The 23,653-nt window shown below is 32.8% G+C and overlaps 3 protein-coding genes across 4 annotated transcripts; 1 reads left to right on the top strand and 2 right to left on the bottom strand.

The window, feature by feature from the left end:
* Window positions 1–448: 448 nt before the first annotated feature.
* On the bottom strand, window positions 449–4,768 carry LOC104730999 (uncharacterized). 2 transcript variants are annotated; one of them, XM_010450260.2, is made up of 3 exons: window positions 4,184–4,768; window positions 3,180–3,595; window positions 449–1,425 (listed from the first exon to the last, which is right to left on the bottom strand). In XM_010450260.2, exons 1-3 carry the CDS (start codon window positions 4,620–4,622, stop codon window positions 1,366–1,368), a joined length of 915 nt encoding a protein of 304 aa, XP_010448562.1. In that variant the 5' UTR covers window positions 4,623–4,768; the 3' UTR covers window positions 449–1,365. The 2 variants fall into 2 exon arrangements, with proteins under 2 accessions (XP_010448562.1, XP_010448553.1); XM_010450251.2 differs by lacking the exon at window positions 449–1,425 and having other exon boundaries at window positions 2,942–3,595.
* A 2,824-nt stretch (window positions 4,769–7,592) lies between these two features.
* On the bottom strand, window positions 7,593–10,426 carry LOC104730988 (Ankyrin repeat family protein). Its single transcript, XM_010450242.2, has 3 exons — window positions 9,832–10,426; window positions 8,722–9,140; window positions 7,593–8,626 (listed from the first exon to the last, which is right to left on the bottom strand). Exons 1-3 carry the CDS (start codon window positions 10,310–10,312, stop codon window positions 7,757–7,759), a joined length of 1,770 nt encoding a protein of 589 aa, XP_010448544.1. The 5' UTR covers window positions 10,313–10,426; the 3' UTR covers window positions 7,593–7,756.
* Window positions 10,427–21,386: 10,960 nt separating this feature from the next.
* On the top strand, window positions 21,387–23,222 carry LOC104755055 (uncharacterized; the record flags this gene model as incomplete). The annotated part of the gene is made up of 6 exons (XM_010477380.2): window positions 21,387–21,524; window positions 21,610–21,883; window positions 21,977–22,103; window positions 22,185–22,309; window positions 22,379–22,550; window positions 22,638–23,222. Coding segments are annotated over 5 exons (786 nt in total), but the record flags the coding sequence as incomplete, so codon positions are not given.
* Window positions 23,223–23,653: the final 431 nt, after the last annotated feature.

Raw genomic sequence — 23,653 nt, 5'->3', positions numbered from 1 at the left:
TGTTACTTAAATTTCTCTCTTTAAGTTATTATATTTTAAACCTAGTCATCTCACGGACGAAGGGAAGAAAACATGAGAATTTATTTCGCAATTGGTAAAGAGAGAGAGCAGTTAAAAAGAGTAGAATTAAGAACATGGGGTTAAAAAAAAAAAAATCAAAAACAGAAATATTCTACAGAAATATATTGGAGGAGGTTTCTTGCAGACAAATGCAAAAAAAAACAAAACTAAGGGGGGTTATTGGATGTATGATTTTGATGGATTTGGAAATCCAAACAAAAATCATATGTTATTCAATCATTGATTTTAAAATACTTATCAAAATCATGTGTTATTGGTTCTATGATTTACAAATACTTTTTAAAATCCCCTGTTATTCATTTAATGATTTGTTTTTGGATTTCAAAATCCACATTATGTTTTATATGGATTTGAATGGATTTGATAGTGTAAAATAGAATGATTGAAATCCAAAGATAAAACATGTTATTTCAAAATCCATCTGTTTTGATTTCTAAAATTTACAATTCCATATGGATTTAGAAATCATCTCTCCAATAACAGCCCCTAAGTATCTCTTTATTCTTTCCTTTTGCGAGATTGGTTGAGTTGCACTAAACTCGGAAAATAAGAAGAAGAGCACACAAGTGGAGGAGAATAAATTTGTGAAGTATTTCCCCGCGTACGCGTAGGGCCAATTTCCTCGATGCTCTTCTTTAAAAGATGAGAGGGCCACAGTCTCACTGATCATAGAGCGAAATGGAAGAGGCAGATGCGGTCCGAATCTCTCTCTTGTAAAATCAAAACAAAGTAAGAAATCTTCATAATACGATATCTTCACACTTCCACTAGGCAATCTTCTTATTTTGCTAGACAAGTTAGGTGCTATTTTATATCCACGGGGAGGCGCAACGTAATGTCCTAATTTCTCTTGAGCGTAAAAGTAAGAATTTCCCTTCAAAGACACGCCGCGTTGGTAATCTTGTATATGCCAGTTAGAAGTGACGTCGAGAACCCTCCATGAATGAGAGTTGAAGTCGTAAAGTTCGTACCCGAAAAAGTCCTTGTCTTCAAAAGAGCGACTATCCATGAACTTCAAGATTTTGTGGTTACGGTTGATATCGTATCCTAGAGCATACGTGTCCAGTGTGTGGAATTTTGTTCTAGGTTCGATCCACCTTGTTTGACCCAAATAGGGGTTCCACACCACGAGCCTTGAGTTGTCTTTGGCTACGCATAAAGATAAGCCATCGCAGTAAAATATTTTAGATATGTCGACTCCTTTAAGTAAATCAACCTGCTTTATAGATAGATCAAGAAAGTCTTCGTCTTCCTTGCTGTTGTTTTCGCGGCAGAGATGGAATCTCAGTGAACAAACCTTCGAATCCATCGCCATGAGCCCCAAAAACTGCTCCCTAGCCGCTCCTATACCCAAAACCCAATCTTTGGTTAAAGCTTTCCACAACGTGCAAGTGGATCGCACGGTTCTTATAGATGTTATGCGAATCTTGGTGAAAATCAACCCTACTAGTTTTGGTGGAAGATCGCAAATCCTCGTCATTTTCCCAAGTGTAACAGAAATTTTTTTTATTAAGTAGGGTTTTGTCTGCTTTTGATATGTTTTGATACGTGACAACAAGTAAATAAAAAAAGATGGGTCGTTTAAAGGAAGACTTGGTTATTACTACGAGAAGAAAAACCAGACATACAAAGTCGTGATGATGATATTACTATTATAGATGATGATGATGCTGATGATGATGATATTTGATCTATTACTATTATAGATGATGATGATGATATTTGATCTATTACTATTATAGATGATGATGATGATTTCGATCGCTGATGATGATTTTAAATTTTTTTTGTTTTGGAGGTGCATTTAATATCCAACACGAATCCTACTTGTTCGATGATAAGGATGCGGATGCCGAGTCGAAATCAATCCTGCGAGTGATAGACGACTCTACTAAGAGGATACTGAACGAAGATGACTGGGAAACTATTTTGGCTCTACGAAGCTCGTGGGACCATACACCGACGCTCTACTAATCCCACCCAGTACCCTAAATGGATTGTACATAGTTAATTTCGATCATGTACTGTTATGATGATGATGATGATGATGATGATGATGATTTAATATTTGATTTCAATCATGTATTAGTGTTGATGATTTAATATTTTACTTAAGTGTGGTATTTTGAAAAATTACTCTTCTCAAAATTTCATTTTTGAACATCAATTATATATCTCTCTTACTTTTTAATATTTTATTGATTTATTTATATGAGAACTTCTTTGAAAATCTTGCACTGCACTTGCTCTTAGATTTTATTTTGATCTATTATTTTGCTAAAAACCTAATATAAGAGCCTAAAAACAAATTAATTAGTTTTATTTGCCAATTTAATTTTAATTAGATTAGACCTTTATCACCTAAGAAACCAAATGATCCTACTATATTAATTGAGAAGTACAAATATGAAACTAACCTTAAAATGTGTAAAAAATTACATTCAATTGCTATTAGAAAAAATTAATTAAGCTTAATTAACTAATTTAAATAAATATAATTAAATTAAAAATTAAAAACACTCACATATCAAATATTAAAAAATCTAAAAAAAATCTTAAAAAATATTTTCTCTTTCTAATAAATTATGGACGAAATTACTAATTACTTTTTTAAAAAAATATATAAACCAATCAGAATTTTAAAAACTAAGATTTTATATCCAAGTATACAATACAATTATTTTTCCCTATTTTTAATAAATAAATTCGAAGATTTTGTTAAGATTTCAAATTATGATTCTCCTATCATATTTATTTTATTTTATTTACAAATTGTTTAGAACTTCTATAAAGGTTCAGTAGCACAGATGATAAATTCTATATTGTTGACCTCCCCAAACCAGGGTTCAAACCACCAATATAACATAAATATCATGGATATATATTTTTTTCTTATTAGCTAATCAATATAATTTTTGGATATCGATAGTTTTCAAACCACTTTCAAACAAACTTTTATAACAATTTAACTAGGTACTGATATTAAGAAACAAAAAAAAAGAAACAAATCAAAACCTTACTTAGAAAAGCTACAAACTATCGGGTTTGGTTTGGACCAATCTTAGCAGATATTGTGAAGCAAAAGAAGAAACACTTACTGAAAGGCAGGCTACGGAGGCAGCAGTGTGTAGAACAGTATTGCCCTGTTTATCCGTCCGGTGGAGAAATTCGGTTAGCTCTGAATTCTGTGCCATGAAAACGAAGGCTGATATGTTTTGGTGTTTTGCAGCCAGATGGAAGACAGTTTCTTTTGCTGGTGTGAGTGTGTTGAAAGATCTTGGTGTCTTGTCCAAAAACTCCTTCAAGATTGCAACCGAGCATTTCATGGCCGCCAAATGCAAAGGTGTGATCCCATCTTTATTGACCCTCTCTGCAAGTATTTCATCAAGACCTAGCAGCATCTTTACTATATCAAGGTTACCTACATCACATGCAAAATGCAACGGTGTGGAAAATTCTCCATCAACATGCCAAGCTATGTTGGGGAACTTCTCTAGCATTCTCCTTGAGAGATCTGATCATCAATCCACACACAAACGTACTAGAGTGAGTTAAGTCGCATTAAAATACTAACACCACAGTTCAAATGGACGAAATAATATTAGGTTGTATTTGTGGACTAGTGGTTGAGGTAACGAGGAGAATTTTGTGACTTGGTCAACCTAATTATTTCACTGGGTGCACATACTTTTCAAGGACCATCATCTGGTCTCAGGGGAAAGAGCCATTATTTATTTTTGGGTGGATTTAGAGAAAACTTTCAAATTTTTTCTTGTTTAACAATTTATTGGCTTCAAACGGAAAAGTTTGATAAAAAAAATGATATGATATTAAATATATTTCCTCATATATTTTCTTTTTCATTTTTAATATGGATGGATATATTTTTGTTTCAGAGAGTGAAAGTAACCACACACAAAAAAAAAAAAAAAATGAATGCGAGTGATTTATATTTCAAGAAAATATTGAGTGATGTTTCATTCGACCCAAAAGAATGTATCTCTCTAGGCACAGTCTAATGCTACACCATGCATGTGAATTGGAAGATACAAATAATATACCTGTTGACTGTTTTTAAAAAATAATAATAATATATATATACCTGTTGTGTCTTCTTTAATGGTGGCATAAAATTCCACGATGGTGATCGATCTAGTTTTTTCCAGAATGAGTCCCGCAATATCGAGGTGTTTGTTGGCACAGGCCAAGTTTAACGCTGTTTCTCCTTGGCCGTTAAGAGCCATACACAAATCTTGTCCAGACTCTAACATCTGCGTTACAAAACTCGCTTGTCCAAAACGAGCCGCTAAATGAAGAGGTGTGTCGCCATCGCAGTTGGTTGATCGGACAAGGGAAGGGCGGAACTCGATTATCCTTGACACAAGCTCTCCGTGTTCCGCTTCCACAGCCAAGTGCAAAACCGTTCCCCGGAAACTCTCCCCGTGATTTCTTTCCTCGAGCACTGACGGATTTGTCTGGACGAGATCGAGAAAAGCTGACACGTCATTTCTTAAGACGGCTTTGAAGATTGGTGTAGTCATTAAAATTCTTAATGTTCTCAACTCAAACTGTTTGGAGAATGAGTTGTTAAATGATTGGTTTCTAGCGTCAACTTTAGTTTAAAACTGATTTTATTGTTATATATCTTCGCATAAATTTAAAAATTAATATAACTTCTTCTTCTTCCAAGAAACATCTATATGAAAGTCAGTCAACTGGAAAAACCCAAAGAACCTTCATGTCAATAACCAAAAATAGGAAAATAAAATAAAATGAAAACAGTAAACAATTTTCCACCGGTTTAGACTATGAAGTTTTATTTGAATTAATGTGTGGTTGATAAAATTTTTTTTTTTTTTAAAATGAAAAGAGTAAACAACTCTACTCAGGTTTGGGTTACCAGAATTATATTTTTAATTAATGTGTGTTTGATAAAAAAAATATAAATAAAATAAAATAAAATGAAAAGAAGACAATGTTGGCTCTGAGCCTCTGAGTTGATATCCGTCGAACGTACGGTAAAGAAGATTTATTTATAAAAGATGCCGGTTATGGGAGATTCGTATGATAATGTGATTTTTTTATTTTGGGTCGTAGGTCTTTAATTTCTTTAGGTCGACACTAGCTTTTAGTAATACTAGTATTTGCTAACGTGTGAATCTTTTTTTTTCTAGCAGAGATTCGAATTTGGTTAGTAAGCATATTGTATCATAACAAATTGTCAAATTCTATGCTTAAAAAATATAATATTAAAATTCATTATTCTTGGCCGAGAAAAAACAATTCACTGCTTTTAAAAAACATTTTTAATTATTTAATTTTTAGTTATTTTAAAAGACTTTAGAAGTACAAAAATTCAAATTGCATGTTTTAAGGTGCAATTTGAAAAGTTTTACAATAAATACAACAATTTTCTATAATCATATAATTATTTTTTTTTAAATTAATAATTAGTACTGTAGTACATTATAACAACTTCATCAAAATCATTAGAATCGTACAAAAATTCATTATAACTCAAACCCTATCAATTCGGCCTCTATAAGGAACAGCCAACCGACCTCTGAAGAGAGAAAAGATATATAGAATGCAAACTATGCGTATATGGAACAAGTCGGAGAAACGAAAATATTCTCATCCAAAAAATAAAAATAAACTGACGTATTTGAGAATTGAGATTGAGACTCTTGATATAAATAGCGAGTTCAACGGTCGAGCAAAGGACATCAACACAAACTCTCAAAAACCCTAACCTCAATACTAACAAAACTAACTTGTTTTTGAAGCTAGTTAGAATTCTTTTGTAACTTCATTAAAATAATTGCTTGTAATCAATAAAAGAAATCATTTACTTTCCTAATTGGTTCTTAATTAGTTAATTGGTTCAGATCCATGCGAATCTCACTCGCACACACCCGTTCGTTAATATAGTGCTTATTCACAAAAAACGATATGATAAAGAATTCTAGGAACCTGAATTAATGTTTTAGTTTTTGTACAACTTGAATCAATAATTTACGATAATGATGAATTGGTCAAGTATATGAAGACGGTAGGAAGGTACCAATGTAAAACTTTCGAATGATTCCGTATAATTCCATGATTAGACGCGTGAGTATATCATAAAAATATATCTAGAATATTTCTACGGAACTGCGTTAATATTATATACGTCAGATATCAAATAATTTAGAAACTTCTTTTGAAAAGTTGTCCCTCTAATGGAACAACTACAACAAAATATACTTAAAAACTATATATAAAAAAAACAACTACAACTACAAGTATACTAAAAAGGTATTGGGATTATTAAAATCCACCATCCACGCCTTCTGTTTGTTAGTGATATAGGAAATAATAACGGATATATATTGTTATTCGTATATCTTAGGAATATCCATGTATATATATATATATATATATCCATGTATATATATATATATATATATTTTGACATCATATCCATATGTATATTGTTAGTGTTGTTACCTCTATCCTTATCTCCTCTTTAAAGTTGATGCAATACATTTCCACAACTTTATGCAGTTACATTCGATCTTGGAACTTCAGTCCCTTCGCTCGCCAGCAGAGACTACTCCTGTCTCCTGACAAGCACTATTGTTTGTAAGTTGATGGTTCTTGGGTTAACTTATATACCTTAAATGGTATTGGATGAATTGCTATCTCTGATCAGCATTTCTTGCACTTGGGTTTAAAAGGTTTTTGGCCTTGTACAATCCTCCCTTCATGCAGAAATTATGGCACTCATTTATATTAAGGTTCTATCTTTATCAATGTAAGTTTTTTTTTTTTTTTAACTTTCGACTGATTATTTTTCGAGTTAAACTGCTCATTTTTAGTTTGAATGGATAAAAGAATTTTGTTGTAATAATTATCTGATTAGTATTTTTAAAATTACTTACTTTCTCAAATGAAATATTTTCAAATTTTATTTAGTAACTGACACTGTTTAATTAGTATTTTGCTCTGTTTCTTAATTTGCTCAATGGTTGTCATTGTTTGGTTTTTTGTACCTGAACTTTACCTCTTTCGTTTTAATCAAATCAGAGTTAAAAAAAAAAACTGACACTGTGATTTCATTTTTTTAAGGGAATAGTGGAATACTACTACGTGGCATAAATGTGCAATATACATATTCCATTTGATAACTGGTTTTATTTCCTCCAATTAATTCTGAACTCTGACCGTGACATTGTTTAACCCTCATCGAACTTTACCACCGTTGATGCTTTTATCCCCAGTCTCTTCTCTCGCTGTACGCGTGAAGGCACAAAAAAAAAAAAAAAGAGCAGAAGAAGAATATAAAAAAAAAAACACGTAAGAAAAGAGCATTTATATCATGGAACTTCAAGAAAACTCTTTTCTTGTAGCACTCCTATAATAATCATTTTTAGCAAAATTAAACTATTAAATGGAGTAACAAAAGATATCAAAATCAAGAAACCACATGCAATTATATGCGCACTCGATGACAAATAACTGCAAACAAGTAAATGAAGAGCTTCACAAACTTTTTATTATTATTAGAAAGGTTATATAAACACACACGACATGATGAGAATATATATAATTACATCAGACCATCTAGTCCAGTTTTCAAACTCTCCAAGGTAGGACACTAACACACTAAAATCCATGTGTGCTTCATTATATTTCAGTAGATGTAAAAGCCTTCCCCATCAGCGGCTCCCCTATCTGAGGCGGCACTATTCCAGTTGACTGTTCCAGAAGTAGTAGGAACTACAGGAACTATGGACATGTTCCTCCTCCATTCTGTCTTCTTTGACATGTGTTTAAACAATTTATAGCCTAAATACACAAACAAACTCCCTAGTGTCGAGCTAGAGATAGCAAGAATGGCAAAAAACAACCATCTCGTTCCTCTGAAATGCGGTACAATTACCCAAGCCGCTGCTACATAAGCAATAGCCATGGATGTAACAGCAACCCACATCATCCTATGTGTTATTACCAAGAAATTCATGAGTGGTTTCGTCCTGTAAGGTATGATGCTGACTAGAAGAACGACGATGCATAGTGATGCGAACAACGCAATGTTGTTGCTTATTGAAAAAATCTTGAAGGCTAGCATTTTACCCGCAATCGATTTTCCTATAGAGGGTCCTTCTTGGTAGACGCCCCCAGGAGGGTTTATGCCGCCTGTGAAAGCAAGCGACGCAACCAGAATCGCTACTATCGTGATCATGTTCCTTGCGCTTTGCAAAGCCTCTGCATGCATCTCACGTTCTTTTTGTGTAGGGTCTCTATAGGTTACGATCATCTGCCTCTCAAGTTTTTTTATCCTTTCCAGTAATTCGGTTTGAGATGACATTCCCCAGTAGGTACTGTCCGGCCCATTCCTATGATTTTGAGGGTCTCGAATTTTTTTTGCGTCAACCTTGAGCCACTTGGATATCACTATATTATTTTCCTCAGTTATGCTGACAAGATCAGCAGCTTCAGAACCGAAGTTGTTCTTGGCAGAGAGATCTATTGTTGTTTCATAAATGATGTACAAAATCACCTGTAATACATTCAGTTACCAGCCCACATTTGTGTCTTGAGTAATCAACTTATCATGCACAAGGAAGAGCGAAAGAAGAAAACAAAACAACTCACAGGGTAGCAGCTGGAACTGGCAGCAGCGTGTAGGACAGTGTTCCCAAAGCCATCTACCTGGAGGAGAATTTCGCTACTATTTATCATATTTTCTGCCATGAAGATGAATACTTCAATGTTTTCGTGTTTAGCAGCTATGTGGAAGACAGTTTCTTCGGCTGATGTGAGTATGTTAAAAGACGCGGGAGCCTTGTCAATAAACTCCTCCAGGATTGCAACCGAACATCTCATGATCGCCAGATGCAATGGTGTGATACCGTCTCTGTTCACTCTTTCTGCAAGTCCTTCATCAATCTCTAGCAGCATTTTTACCATCACAATGCTGTCTACATTGCACGCATAATGTAATGGCGTGGAGAGTTTTCCATCAACTTCTTTAGCTATGTTTGGGAACCTCGCCAGGATTTTTATTGCGAGATCTGATCATTGGTCGAAATAAATTTAAGTCAGCTTATATTATTCATATGGTTTTTATTACTACTATAAGACCATAAATCATATTAATTCCATTAATTAGTCTCACTGTTTTAAGTTTTCTTCGTTTGCTAACTCTAAATTGGCGTTTGAATTGTGAAAGGTCAAATATATGTAATAAATCAAACAAAATATTATAGTACTAATTTTTGTTTCTTAGTTTAATTCATGTTTTCTTGTACATATGTAAAACCTCAATTTTTGTCCCCTTTTCTTTCAAATTTTCCTTTGTTTCGGTTTTCAAATTAATTTTCCTTGAAAAAATTTAACTAGAAGTTTAAACTTTCAGTTTTTAGTTTAAAAACTGTTTTCATTGGAGTTAACAAAAGTAAACTATATATATATATATATATATATATTTCATTAATATTACTACAAAAAAAATATTTTGGGGATCATATTGAATATTAGATTTTTTCTTAACTCAAAGTAAAATTATATATACAAAATATTTATTAATTAGAAATTATATTGAAACTTTTAAATAAAAAAGAAACAAATAAAAAAAAATGGTAACATATAAGTATATTACAATTAAATTGAAACGAAAACAATACGAAAACAACAATACAGTACTTAGCAATAAACTGACAAAACTATTTATTATATCTGTATGTTTATTTTCTCGACACTAACCTGTGTATTCTCCAAAAATGGTCGCACAAAATTCCCCGATCGTAATCGAAGGTAATTCCTCCAGAATGAGATTAGCAGCATCAGGGTGATTGTAGCGGCAAGCCACGAGAAAGGCTGTTTCCCCTCGTTGGTTGAGCGCCGTGAACTCTGTATGTTCAGCTGCTAATATCTGAGTCACGATGGTTCCATGTCCCCAGCGGGCAGCAACATGAAGAGGAGTGTCACCATTGAGGTTGGTGACAACGACAAGAGAAGGACAAACCTCGATTATTGCCTCCACAATTTCCTTATGACCAAGCTTAGTTGCGAGGTGCAATACTGTCCCACCAAGAGTCTCCCAATGATATGTTTCCCACAATACCAACGGTTTCTCATCGGCGAGGATGAGTAAAGTGGGCACGTCGTTTCTGAGGATGGCATCGATAATTGGTGCAGAAATCTTCTTCTCCAAAGGTTTTAAGAAACTTGGGTCTTGAATCATTATCAATTTTTTTTTTGTAACATTAGGCAAAATGTAATCACTTGATGGGTTGCTTTAAATAATTGTTTGATGCCATCTCTAAAAACAATGCTGGTTTTAAGAGTCATCCGAGCTGTTATATTCTGATAAGTTTATCTCTTCTTGTTCCAAGAAACATCCGTTTAAAGTCCACGGTCCACCCCTTGAAATATTCAACCCTTTTTATTTCGATAAGTTTATTACACTAGTGTTCAATTAAAATATTTCTCCATCCCTTTCTTAAAGTTATACACTTATACTACATAGTTTACCCTTTTTGGTTTTTTGTCGAAACACTACATAATTTACCTCTGGATTCATTTTCTTGTCTGGATTACACTATTGTTCAATAAGTCTTATATATATATATATGTGTATATATATATATATATATATATGTAAATATGTATACACTTAAATATATTCCTTTTATAGCCTGGATTTTAACGTTTCACGTACTTTAATTGTTCATTCTACTTGTAAATAACCTCTGGTTTTGATTGGTTAATTAATATCACATTTCAACAAAGAAAAAAAGAAATATAATTATTTTTCGAGTTACATTCCTACAAAATAACGGTTTCTTATCTCATAGAGGCCGTAGACATAGGTGATAGACCCAAAATATTTCCACTCAGAAAGTGAAATGCAAATTTGCCGAAAGTAGGCAAAGTCTTAAAAGACTATACAAACTACAAAGACTTCTTTCTTGTTTCGGTGGGGACAAGAAAAAAGGGTCGCAATCGAAATTAGAGAAGAAATTAGTCCTGAAAAAGAAAATTCTGAAGTTGAAGCTCCAATGTCTTTTGTTCAAAGACTTTATTTAGATGTAAAGTTATGTCTTGTAACCACCAAACAGCTCCTTTTCATCTACACTCTCAAATATTTTTTTACAATCTGGGGCGTTGCATTTGCCTTTGACTTGTCTTTTCTCTCCCCCAACTTGTCTCCTTCAACATAAAGCCAAATCCTAAATTCACATCCTCTCTAACCAAACCGACTTATATCGAAATGGACCAATTATAATCCGAATTACATGTAATCAATATTGAATCATACAGTATATTTGTTGAAATTCCACGGAATTTCTTGGTTTAGTGATCATAAAAAGTGGCATTCAATTAATTTTAAGAGTTTTGTGATTCGAACACTTAGCCGAGTGGTATACCGAGTAAACCGACGCTTTTCATAGTTCATACAAAAACATAAAGAATACCCTGAATCCAAGTACCAAAACGTGCCAACAAACAACAACTAATGCCACCAGCTTGGAGAATCGAACCAAAAACCACGTAGAATAACCGGGAAAACCGATGTTTATTAGCATAAACAGAAAGAAAACCGTAACATTAAACGTGGTATTTCGACTTGTAACAAACACACATGATGACACATATCATTTTCTCTACGTGAAACATCAGAGTTAAGTTTTTTGTATCCCACAAAAAAAATGAAAAACAAAAATAACGTCAGAGTTATGATCTGCCATTAATAAACTAAACACAAAGCAAGGACCCTTTTTGAAATAAACCATACAATACATAACAACGTGAGATCCGGGCCAGTGTACAAGAGCTCTTATCAAGTTTTGTCAAGCTGAATAAGATATTTATAAGACATTTATATTTGTAATTAACAGCTTGCTTGGGGAAGAGACTAAAGGCAAAGCTTTTAGGAAGAAGGGTTGATTCTGGTGTAAGTCCTCTCTAACCTCAGTTTTAGATTTAAGAGCACATTTATACATTTACCGTGGTGAAACAGAGTGGTGAAGAAAGTAAACTTTTTTTTGAGTATTTCTAGAATGTTCCAGAAGCTATGTACCAAGTTTTACAACAGCCTCGATGGAAGAAAGTAAATATTTACACGTGGTGAAACAGAGTGGTGAAGAAAGTAAACATTTACACGTTTGTTGCATGCAGTTCCGTAAAAGAAAGGATCAAATTCGAACATTTGGTTACTTTGAAGAAATCAGGTGAACTGTCTTACGCCGGTCATTCAGGACTTTTCACGCCAAAAAAAAAAAAAAAAAAAAAATTGAAGAAGAGCCGAACACATCGACGTATACGTAGCATGGCTAAATAATAAAATCTTGATGCCAAGACATTGCTATCTACATATATATATATAGTTCAAGTTTACTAGGCAGGCTTTCATGGCTAAATAAATAGAGAATACATAGAGGGGACCATGTTGCTCAAGTTATACTCACCCATATAAAAAGAAGGTGTTCTATAGAGAGATATCTTCTGAGAGGACATGCGAAGAGGTTTTTTTTTAAAGTAGTATAAGGATGATACAAGTACAGCAAAACCTCTATAAATTAATACTCTACAAATTAATAAACACTATAAATTAATAAATTTTGTTGGTCTTAAATCAGGTCATTGTAAAAAATAACAAAACTTGATAAAATAATAAGATAATACTTTTTTGAAATTTTCATGTAAAATATGGTCCCAATAATATCGTAAATTAATAATCATATAGATTTACATATATATATATATATATATATATGTTGGCATATGTATATTTTAAAATTTTGAATTTTCTCATAGAGCTTATATCTATAAAACAATTGTTATCTTGTATTTTTAAACTATAATGATAGAAAATATTCTACACATATCATAAAAATAGCTAAGTTTTTTTTAAGTTTTCAATTTCTACATATATATATACGCATCATTTTCATTTTAATATTTTTTATAGATTATTTGTAATTTATTGTCAATAATATTTTCTAAATATTATAAATTCAATTCTAAATTTATAACATACGAAAGTCTAATCTTATTTTGCTAAAATTGTCTCAATTTATAAATTTTAAAAATTTAAACAATTAAAATATATATCTATACATTAATAAGTATTAGTTTACTCTATAAAATAATAATGATTAATTTATAAATATTAATATCACTATAAATTAATAAAATGTCATGGTCTCAATATTATTAATTTATAAAAGTTTTACTGTAGTTTGTCAATCAAGGTAGCTGACCATCTTTTTTCCTTTTTTGTTTTTTTAATCTATTTTTAACTTTGCAAAATGTTTTTGAAGTTGTGCGAGAATGTAAGATTTTTTTGACCATAATATCTTATGGGCCAACTAATAGGCTTGATTTTAAACATGAATTCGTAGGTCTTCATACTATTTTGTGGACTTTACCAAAAATATTCCACTACAATATGCATGAATGTCTGTCTAAACGATGGGTGTGAGGGGTAAATAATTAGCATTGCCAAGCAAATGCCCCCATATTCTACTGCATCAAGCTCTTTTGAAAATCAATAATTTTTTTTTTTGTAAAACTGATTGTATAAGATCATTAAACATGTCATTAACTACATTTTTTACATATAGATCGTAGCCTCTTATTACTATATAATTATAATAAATAATAAATGCAATTAAATTATAAATATTTTCCTTATTAATTACACATATTTTCCTATTAAATTAGTAATTCAATTGATAACTTTCCAACTAGAATTAGTGATATAATAGATTACTTTTGGTTTTATATACTTTTCAAAAATATTAATTGTAATCCTTTTATTTTTAGGATTTTTTAAATTTCCTAGAATTATTAAATAATTTTTTCACACTTGTAAAAATTTATCAATATACTTGACACACATGGAGATTATATGAATTACTAACTTTGAAAACTAAGATTTATATAATAAAATTCACATATATATATATATATATATATAACTGACCTGTGAGCATATAAATTATAATTTAAATCATTTAGTTTTTTCAGGTGAAAAATGTCTAATCTAAATAAAATTAAATAGGTAAATAAAACTACACATTTTGTTTTTAGGCTATTACTTAGGTTTTTAGCAAAAAAAAAGATCAAAATAAAATCTAAGAGCAAGTGCAGTACATGATTTTCAAATAAGTTATCATAAAAATAAGTCAATAAAATATTAAAAAGTAAGAGAGATATATAATTTATCTTCATCTTCATCAACTTCCACTTTTTCATCTTCATCAACTTCTAAGGTACTGAAATGGACCAGCTTTTTCTCACCATTGTTCATCCTCACAACAACCCTCGTATTCCTGGCTTTGGCTGCTCTTTTTCCTTCACCAAAGATGGGGCAATATGCTGAGATGGGAAAGATATGCGAGTGGGCATACTCAACATCAAAGACACTGCCAAAGGAATTACCAGCGACCTGTTTATTTTCCACGATTTTTAGCTCTGAGTTATCTTTCTATTCAGCAGTCGACTTCACCAAGTACAATCCGTCAAAGGTATAAGGTGTGATGTGTAGAGGGTTCGTGTATGGTGCCAAAATCTTGTTAGTTGCAAGCAGGTTTCCCAATCATCTTCATTAAGGTCGTACTCCTTAGAGGAGTCAGATGATTTTCTGTAGTAATGCACTCTCAACATCGTTACTCTCACCATCGAACAGGACCTTAAGCTTGACTGAGTACTGTAATTAAATAATATACGTAATGTATTTATTTTCTAACCAAGGCTAATGCAAACGTGAAACGAAATTTTTAATTTCATAACCCTTTGAAGGTTATGAATTTTTCATCGAATTAAAGCCGGCGTACTATTCAATATATATTGATCGTTATTTGCCAATCAAAATAAGCTGAACCTTTTAATATCATGACTCCGCCAGAACCTCAATAGTCAATATATAAGCACGTAATTTTTATTTAAAAGTCAGGATCTATAACGATCCCACGCTATCCGTGAGAAACTGAAGTTAGTGGAGTGGCAATACTTGCCCGAGGCGGAGAGACCGAGGCAGAGAGAAACTGAGATAGAGAGCGACAGAGACACAGAGTGCGACGGAAACAGAGACTGATGGAGCCACAGAGAACGACGGAGACAGAGAGCGACAGAGACAAAACGATGGATACCGGTAAGAGGGACAGATCTAAACGGATATTTTGCTACACAGAGAATGTCGAAATTTTTTTTTGTTGAGAATCGAAATCTTGACAATGAGAATCAAGATTAGATGGAATGGAAAAAAAAACTTTGAGATTGAGATAAGAGATTTGAAAAGTTTAGAGAATCTGAAAAGCTTTTTGTTTTCTGGGTTTTTTATTTTTTGGTCTAAGTGTAAAAGACTGTTTTTAATTTTTTGGTCAAAGAATCGAGACTTTTTTTAGTTTGCGGGAAAAAACCCATATAGTTTGCCTCCAAAATACACCTTCCTGGCTATAATACTGATTTTTATGTTCCTACTAAATGAAATTATATACTAGCATTAATATAATGCTACGAAATACTTGACATCCGATTTTGGTACTTTTAGTAGTAGTTCGTAAATTTGGACTACAAAGTTCTGCTACCGAAGCTCATTTTTGTTGTAGTGTAAGTTTGTTTATCTACAGTGCAAGCTGACTAGATGCATGCTAAGGAAGATGAATTTTCTTGAATGCATAAATGGGTACGTAGAAATGGTACCCAATTCCATTAATGGCTATTACAACTATATTGCACTCACTACTCGTATTTAAGAAGAAATTAATCCAAATTATATGTTACTAGCAATTGATCCGCGCTACGCGCGCTAGTTAGATTAAGGTGTATTTCGAGTTTTGTTGTGTGTATTATTTTTTTGGTTACTTAAATTCATCTTTACGTTTGTTTTTGTATTTGATTTTGGTTGCTTATGTTGTTTTGTTAGATCTTTTTTTATAAAAATAGGTTTTGCAGTAAGTATAATTTAGTTTGCTGTTTATTTTATAAAAATTGAGATCATCTTGTGCATTTTTAATGCTTTTTAAAAAAATTATAATTAGAAGTTAACATTGTATAGTTGAAGTTGTTGTTTGGCTGTAGTTGTTAGTTGTGATTAATTTATTATTATTTGTTATTTTGTGGTTGTATTGTTTTTTAATATTTTCATATGTATTTTGTAAACTGTTGGAGTAGTTTTTTTCTCAGTGTTTTAGTGTTTGGAGTGAAAAAGGTTGTGGATTTTATTAAGAAAAATAAATAAAATCAATAACTTACATTTCTTTTTTTTGGGCTATTTTTCTTTGTTTCACTCGGGCTCAATTTCTCGCTTCGCGCTTAATCTAGTGTTTGGAGTAGATTAAGGTGTTTTTTCGGTTTCTTTTTGATATTATATATTTGTTATATAAATTTCTTTCTTTTTGACTTTTTTTTCTGGTTGTTTGGTTTGTTTTAGTTGTTTTTTATAGGGTGATATTGGTTTTTCTTTTCAACGCGTTTTTTGCATTAAATACATTCTAGGGAGAAGTTTTAAAAATAAATGTTAAATTAGTTTTCTTTCATTACAAATTTGGTTTTGTTTTAGAGTTATTTTAATTTCATAAGTTTAGATTGTATAGTATAAGCTGATTTGTGGCTCTAATTGTTTTTGGTACATATTTTAGTTTTTTTCGTCATCTTGTTTGTTTGATAGTTTTTTTCATTTTTCTATACGTGGTTGTAGACTTGTAGTTCCTTGTTTGTTTTTTGGGTAGTTATTTAATAAATTTGTGTGAAGGGTTTTTGTCGATGGTTTTGTGATTGTGTTACATAGTTACTGAGTTTGTTATTTTTTAAAAAGGTCTTTAAATTACTCACATTTGGGTGTTTGTTGTGTTAATTTTGTTTGAAATTAATTGGGCCCAATTATCTCTTTAGGCCTCTAAATCTTGGGGTCTATTGGGTGAAAATTGGAATTTAGTTGATTTGAGAATGTAGTACCTTTTTTTAAAGTGGCACGTTTTTTTGTAATTGGGTGTTTTCTTCTTTCCCGTATATCTCTTGGTGAACGGAAAGGTGATAATCAATCTTTCGATCTACGGGACAGTAGAAGGCTTGTAGCTGTTTTGATGGTCGTATTTTGTTTTCAATCATCCATTGTATCGAAACAGAACACTGAATTTTTTCTCGCGGATATGTCGTGCTACACGCAGATTAATTTTTAAAATTTATAAGACAATGCTAAAGTGTTAATAATTTTTTCTGTAGCTATTTTGTTTTGTAGATTTTTTTTTGAACAATATCAAATGTAGTTTGAATATTTTCTTTTACTTTTGTTAATGATATTACTTAGCTGAGTTTCTGAATTGTTAATCTTGATGTCTATATTTATTCTAGATGTTAGTAAGAAAATATTCTTTATAAGCTTATGTACAGAGTGAAGATATTTTTTTCATGATAAGAAATGGCAGCAAATTCATGTTTTATTTTCTTTGGATAGTACTGTGAATGAACTAAAAGTATAAGTAACATGCATCATTATGATGAGATTTTTAAGTATGAAATCTTAACTTTGTACAATAAAACTATTATTTGTCGGCCTGAAATGCTATTATCTATCCTTCATGACAACAATTAGTCAGTAATACATGTTTTCACGGGATAATTTATAGATAAGCATGTTTGTTACTTGTCAATCATTTTCCATCAAAGTAAAAGTTGATTTGATTTTGTATCTAGAACTGGTAGAGCACACAAAAGATTACGCGGCAGAATTCATGCCAATCACTTAAGCTTTTCCACTTACTATATGCAATGGATTATGGACACATACACACCCATATACATACCCATTTACATTATTTGCATTGGAGGTGCAACAATCTAAGCAAAAACATAACTTTGGCCTCTACTTTAACTGTTTTTTCCGACCAAACTACAAACATAACTTATCAAAACAATGTTCTTTACATAAACGATGCTCACACAAAAAATACCTGACCAATTTCTGCCAACAACACTTTCATTCTCTCCACTCTTGCACTAAGGCACCACCTCCCTCACATTCTTCGTCTCTTTATGTGACAAACGAATTGATCATCATCAGCTTAGACTTCATGGTGTTGTATTTCCTCCTGTCAATGCATCTTCAATGGATGATACTTTGGGATTCTTGAGAAATATGTATAGTGAGGATATACTATGTTCAATGTAGTACGTATTTACGTTCTAATCATGCAATAGCAGGAAGTTTATAAAGTATCTAATATACAAAAGTGTAAGTTCTATACCTTTGACAAAAATAAAATTTAAAACTGATCAGATTTGTATTTAATTGCCATGACAGTCTTACAAATTATATCAGAGTATTGAATAAGAGAATGTCTATTAGACTAACCTTAATTTGAGGCAGTTATGTTGTTGACGTTGTTGTGGAAGCTTAGCATTTATAACTTTCAAATTCTTTTGCAGTGACGTTTCTTTTTCTTAACTTCCTAAATGAAAAACGCAAACAAAAGTATAGAAAATAATCAAATCATGATATGTAGCTCAATTAGTTTAACCCCATATATCAATGAAGCACATTATTAATAAGAGTACTTACGAACAGTTAAATAAACACTAAAAATGGTTTAACTAACGAAGGAAAAAGTGTTTGACCGACATAGGAAAAGCCCAACAAAATCACTCTTCCTAATGTAAGTCGTACCTATGATTTTAGCTATTGGAGTAGTCTCCGTATGTAGATCTATGGTTTTTTCTCCTCATCCAAAGCTTTTCACCTGCTAGAAATCAACAAATTTACTACATATAAAAAGGTTTAGATAAGCAACATAAGTTTTTATAGATTGGACATATTCCACATGCGTCAGACTATATCCATATCAAACGAAGATAATACTAAACTTTAATAAAAGTTCTCCAAATACAAAACTTTACTATAAGTTCTTAAGAAAGAGCAGCTACCTGGTGTTTTTGGCTACGTAAGTGATTGATAAACCAAACTGAAACCATCAGTCGAGGTTTTTAAATCTGGGAAAAAAGATCAGAAACCTAATCATCATAAAATAGATATAGAAATCTATTGTGAGAAGTTAATCTATTATGAAGGATAGAAAATATAAAGAAAATGAATCACCAATTGGAGGATGCAAAAGAAATAGGAGTGGATGTTTTGTTTAAGTTAGACACTTACATTCCGGAATGAGTTGCACTTTCTCGAACAATATAACTTAAACCAACTACTGTTTCTTCTCAATCAGGTAAGTCACAAGCAACACCAAACCATGATCGTGTTGTTAAAGTGACAGGTGGTTCACCTAATTACATGAAGAGGGAAATTGGCATGGTTCGTACCTTCTCATCAATGAGTAGAAAGTCTATGCCCATGAGTTGGCCTCCTTTTTTTGACGTTGAGGGCAGGCCAGTGATGAAGCATTCTTCCGACGATCTGTTGGTGAAGATGGCAAGCTTTGAAATTTGCGAATGAAACAATAGTGGAATTCATGTTAGTTAGGAGAAAAGTGAAAGAGAAAGTAAAATCTTAGAAGCATGAAATCGGAGGAAAGAACATTATATAGGAGTGAAACTTACGCCAATTGAAGAAAGAGTAGTGAGTCTTCAAGTAAGAGAGAGCATTGAACGGCATGAAATCCCGTTATACATGAAACTGTTACTATGTAGATTGAAGACAAAGAAGGCAGTGAAAGGGCGTGGAGGAGTGAAGAACATTACTTTAAAATCAATGCATTAAGTGAAACAGAATCAAAGAATGAAGAAGGGTAGGGACGCTTGAGGTCACAGATCGGAGGACGGCGGAGAGGAGTGTCGTGGGGAAGGGTTTGATTTCAAGGGCAAATAAAAAATGTATCCATAATAAATTGGGCCTGAGAAAAGAGATTAGGCCCGAAAGAGAAGAAAATGGTTATTGGATATGTATCGAAAATTAAGCCAAATTATACAGAATAAGTGGATGAGGTGGCTGCACGAGAAGAGAGGAAAATGTAACTTTATATATATAGATTACAAGTGTGATATGTTTTGATTTGTGTGCGTGACAAATATTTATTTTATGAAATAAATAATTAGTTTTTTCAACTCTCATAATTTGTTTAATCATACTAATTTTTTTATAGTATCAACCAATGTTTTCATGCCCGACCCGGACCGGCCGGTCTGACCGGTTAACCCGCGACCCGGAGACTTCATCGGTTCGGGTATAGTGCTAATAACCGGTAGTAATAAAACCGGCAAAACCCAAAAAAAACCGCAATTAACCCGCGACCCAGTGAACCAGTTGACCCGGCCGGTTAGCGGTTCAAAGTAATCTACTTGATTTTTTGGGGAAAAAAGTATAGGGTTTCACGGTTCAATTATTTTAGAACCTTTTATTCCAGTTTAGATAGCGCAAAACACGATTCACACCTCTCGTCTTCAACTTCTTTGCTGTCTTCATAGTTTGCGTAAGAAACCGTTGGTTATTGTATCTCTAATCTTTCTCTATTATTCTGAAAATTCATTTTCATCTGTAATGATCATGTGTTTAATTAATTGATCTTTCTCCAGGACTATTAATATAATTTTTTTCCAACTCCCGTGGCTACTCTGGTTTTCTCTACGTAATCAAATACAATAGTTAGGTGTTCCTGTGTTATAGTTAGTCATCCTCCTGTTTGCATATATATCAACTAATACTAATTTAAATTACTACTAATAAAAGGGACATATTGAGCCCTCTAAGAGTGTCCACCTAAGCAAAAAGTGAAGCATTATCAAGAAGCCACCTCAGCAGTTCTCAAATCTAATTCCTCTATGTCTTTAATTTTTCTTTACAAATTTCTCAAAAACTTAATAATTAAATTACAAATACAATAAATTATGCTTCCACAACTAAATAAAAAAGAACAAAAAATTAAAAAAACCCACTCACTCTCGAGTGAGATATATCGGGCTTTTAGGTCCAATTAAGTTTTGGGCTTATGCACACATCACATTCACGATTACACAGTTTCTGCAATCGTAATGAATTCATCATCATCCGAAGGTCTGTTTCTCTTCTTCTCTGCGTAAGGCTTACGCCGTAAGCCCTACTTTCAGCAATTAACAGCCACCATCTCAAATCTATTCAGCTTCCTAGAGGCCAATGAAGACCACTATTTCCACTAAAACTACTTCATCCCCCACTCTCCTTACACTTAAATGACCATTATAATTTCATTACTATCTTCACTTCCCATACCCTATAAAACCACCACCGCCGTAATGAAACCATCACCACTACACCTTTGTCAAACCACCTTCAAAACCAGCCATGGCATCAGCATCTATTTCCATCCCTGTGAAAAAAATAAAAAAACAGAACATTCGACACCCTTGAAGGCACTTTCTGCAAAGAAGAAGTTCTATTCAGATTAATCCACTTCTGGGAGGCTCGCAATCACACTAGAGGCAACCTTCTCATTTGTCTAGAACTGTTACTGATAGATGAAAAGGTAAGTAATGAAATCCCTTATGTCCTTGCGCACATCTACCATATTTTTAAATAAAGCATTTGCTAACTACGGCATTTCCCACCAGGCAACAACAATCCAAGCCTTCATACCTGCAAACAGGATCAGTCGGTATGAAGTCTTCCTGAAAGCTAATTCAGTCTACACCATCAACAAATTCATAATCATCCCGTGCAAGAAACTTTTCAAAGTTTCTGATCACAAATACGGCATATCTTTCTCCAATCAAACCGAATTGCAAGAAGTTACTAAAGGAGACCACAAAATTGTTTCTCAGAAATTTAGGCTCCGACCTTTCAATGATTTTGCATCCATCGTTGACAGAAACGGTGAGCTTTATGGTAAGAAACGCTTTCTCTACTTAAACATATTTTAGACTCTTTGATTTAAAAATCTAATTCTTAATCTGATTGTTATATGTTGTTTAAATGTAGATGTCATTGGCCAAATTCGTCTCATTACTGGGGACAACTTACAAGACACTACTACAAATGTTGAAGCACCAAGAACTGCCCACGGGAAGTCTAAGGACAGAATCTTCTTGCACCTCCTCATGAGAGAGTACGGTCTCACATACTTTTATTTGTATAAATGTTGATCAAATAATTCCCAACTGACTCTTTACAATCTACTTCTTAACAGTGGCGAAACAATTCGTATTTACCTCTGGGATATCATTGCTGCAAATTTCCGTACAAGATGGAATGCCAGTAAGTCAAAACCAAATGTTCTGCTCCTCACCACTGCCAATGCAAAATTTTTGGGAGGTACACAATCTATATCATACTTCTATACTACCAAAAAAAACCAACTAACTTACACCATCCTCTACGTAGGTGCTGTCACACTTACCTCAACATCTGCTTCTCGCGTCTTCTTTGACGCCGACATTGCTGAAACCTCAGAGTTTATAACAACGACGTCGCAACCTTTGTCATTTTTTACCGTGAAGGGTTAAACTTTCTCGGAAGAAGAGCTGCAGAAGTTTTCTCACTTGAATTCCCTGAGGTAATTATTTAAGATAATTTACCAAACAAAAAAAGAAAATATAAAACCATAAATCAAATGCTAACCATGTTATCAAATTATTACTAGGGTGATGATTCAGACGACTCTGGAAAATTTAACAAGAAGACACCACAATGTATCCTAGACATTGTTCTTCGCTCATGCAAATTTCATGTTAAGCTGACAGAATACAATTTCAGGGCAACCCGTCAAACTTTCACAGTCAACCGTATAGTGGAGGATAATATTAACATCCATAGCAAGCCATCTGAGAAAGACATTGAAGGAGATATGGGAGGAAAGAAACCCGGACAATCTACAAATGCTTCAAGTGGAATGTCGAAGAAGAAGTTTGAGCACTTACAACTGGAAGACAACAATAACAACAAGACCGAGAAACGCCAACGCCACAACACCTAAATCCGTGACCAAATCTCATAATACCCTTGACGTGCAAACCCCACCAGCTTTTATTAACGAGTTTTCAATTTCCTGCTTATTTCAAAGTCTACCCTTCTCTTCCACTTATCATCTAAAACTTTTGCTTCTTATTACCATATGAGTCTCGCATTTAATCTAAGTCTATAGTTCAATGGGAACTACTATGTTTCTTCACACTGAAACAAACATTTTAATGTTTTGCTATTGCCAAAAATTTATTACAATTACAAAGTAAGATCCAACTTGGCTTTACTACTTTGTGTCTGTGTAGAGATACACCCACAAGTTTGTGTTGAGAACGCCCACACCAACAAGAGTTCAGATACTACATAAAGTAGTTTAAAATTCTATTTCACTCATGAAAATTCTATAACTCTGCACAAATAAAGGCCAAACTCATAAACGTCTCATCTCTTAAAAATTACACCCAATTACTTAAAAAAAAACCAGCAAAAACAGAGTCAGACTCGCTCAGTAAGCGTTATCATGTTGTATAATCGAAACGATTGAAGAGTAAGAGAAACGTACACTAAAAAATAATAATATCTACCCCACTCTTAATTAAATCTCACATTCAATATACACAGTTACAGTCCTGACTAACGGAAACTGAAACATCCAAACAAATATATTTTCTCGGGAGAAAAACAAACAAACAGAAA

This window comes from Camelina sativa, chromosome 2 (genome assembly GCF_030686135.1).
Source record: "Camelina sativa cultivar CO46 ecotype springtype chromosome 2, ASM3068613v1".
Taxonomy (NCBI): domain Eukaryota; kingdom Viridiplantae; phylum Streptophyta; class Magnoliopsida; order Brassicales; family Brassicaceae; genus Camelina; species Camelina sativa.
This window is presented reverse-complemented; position numbering and strand designations above follow the sequence as displayed.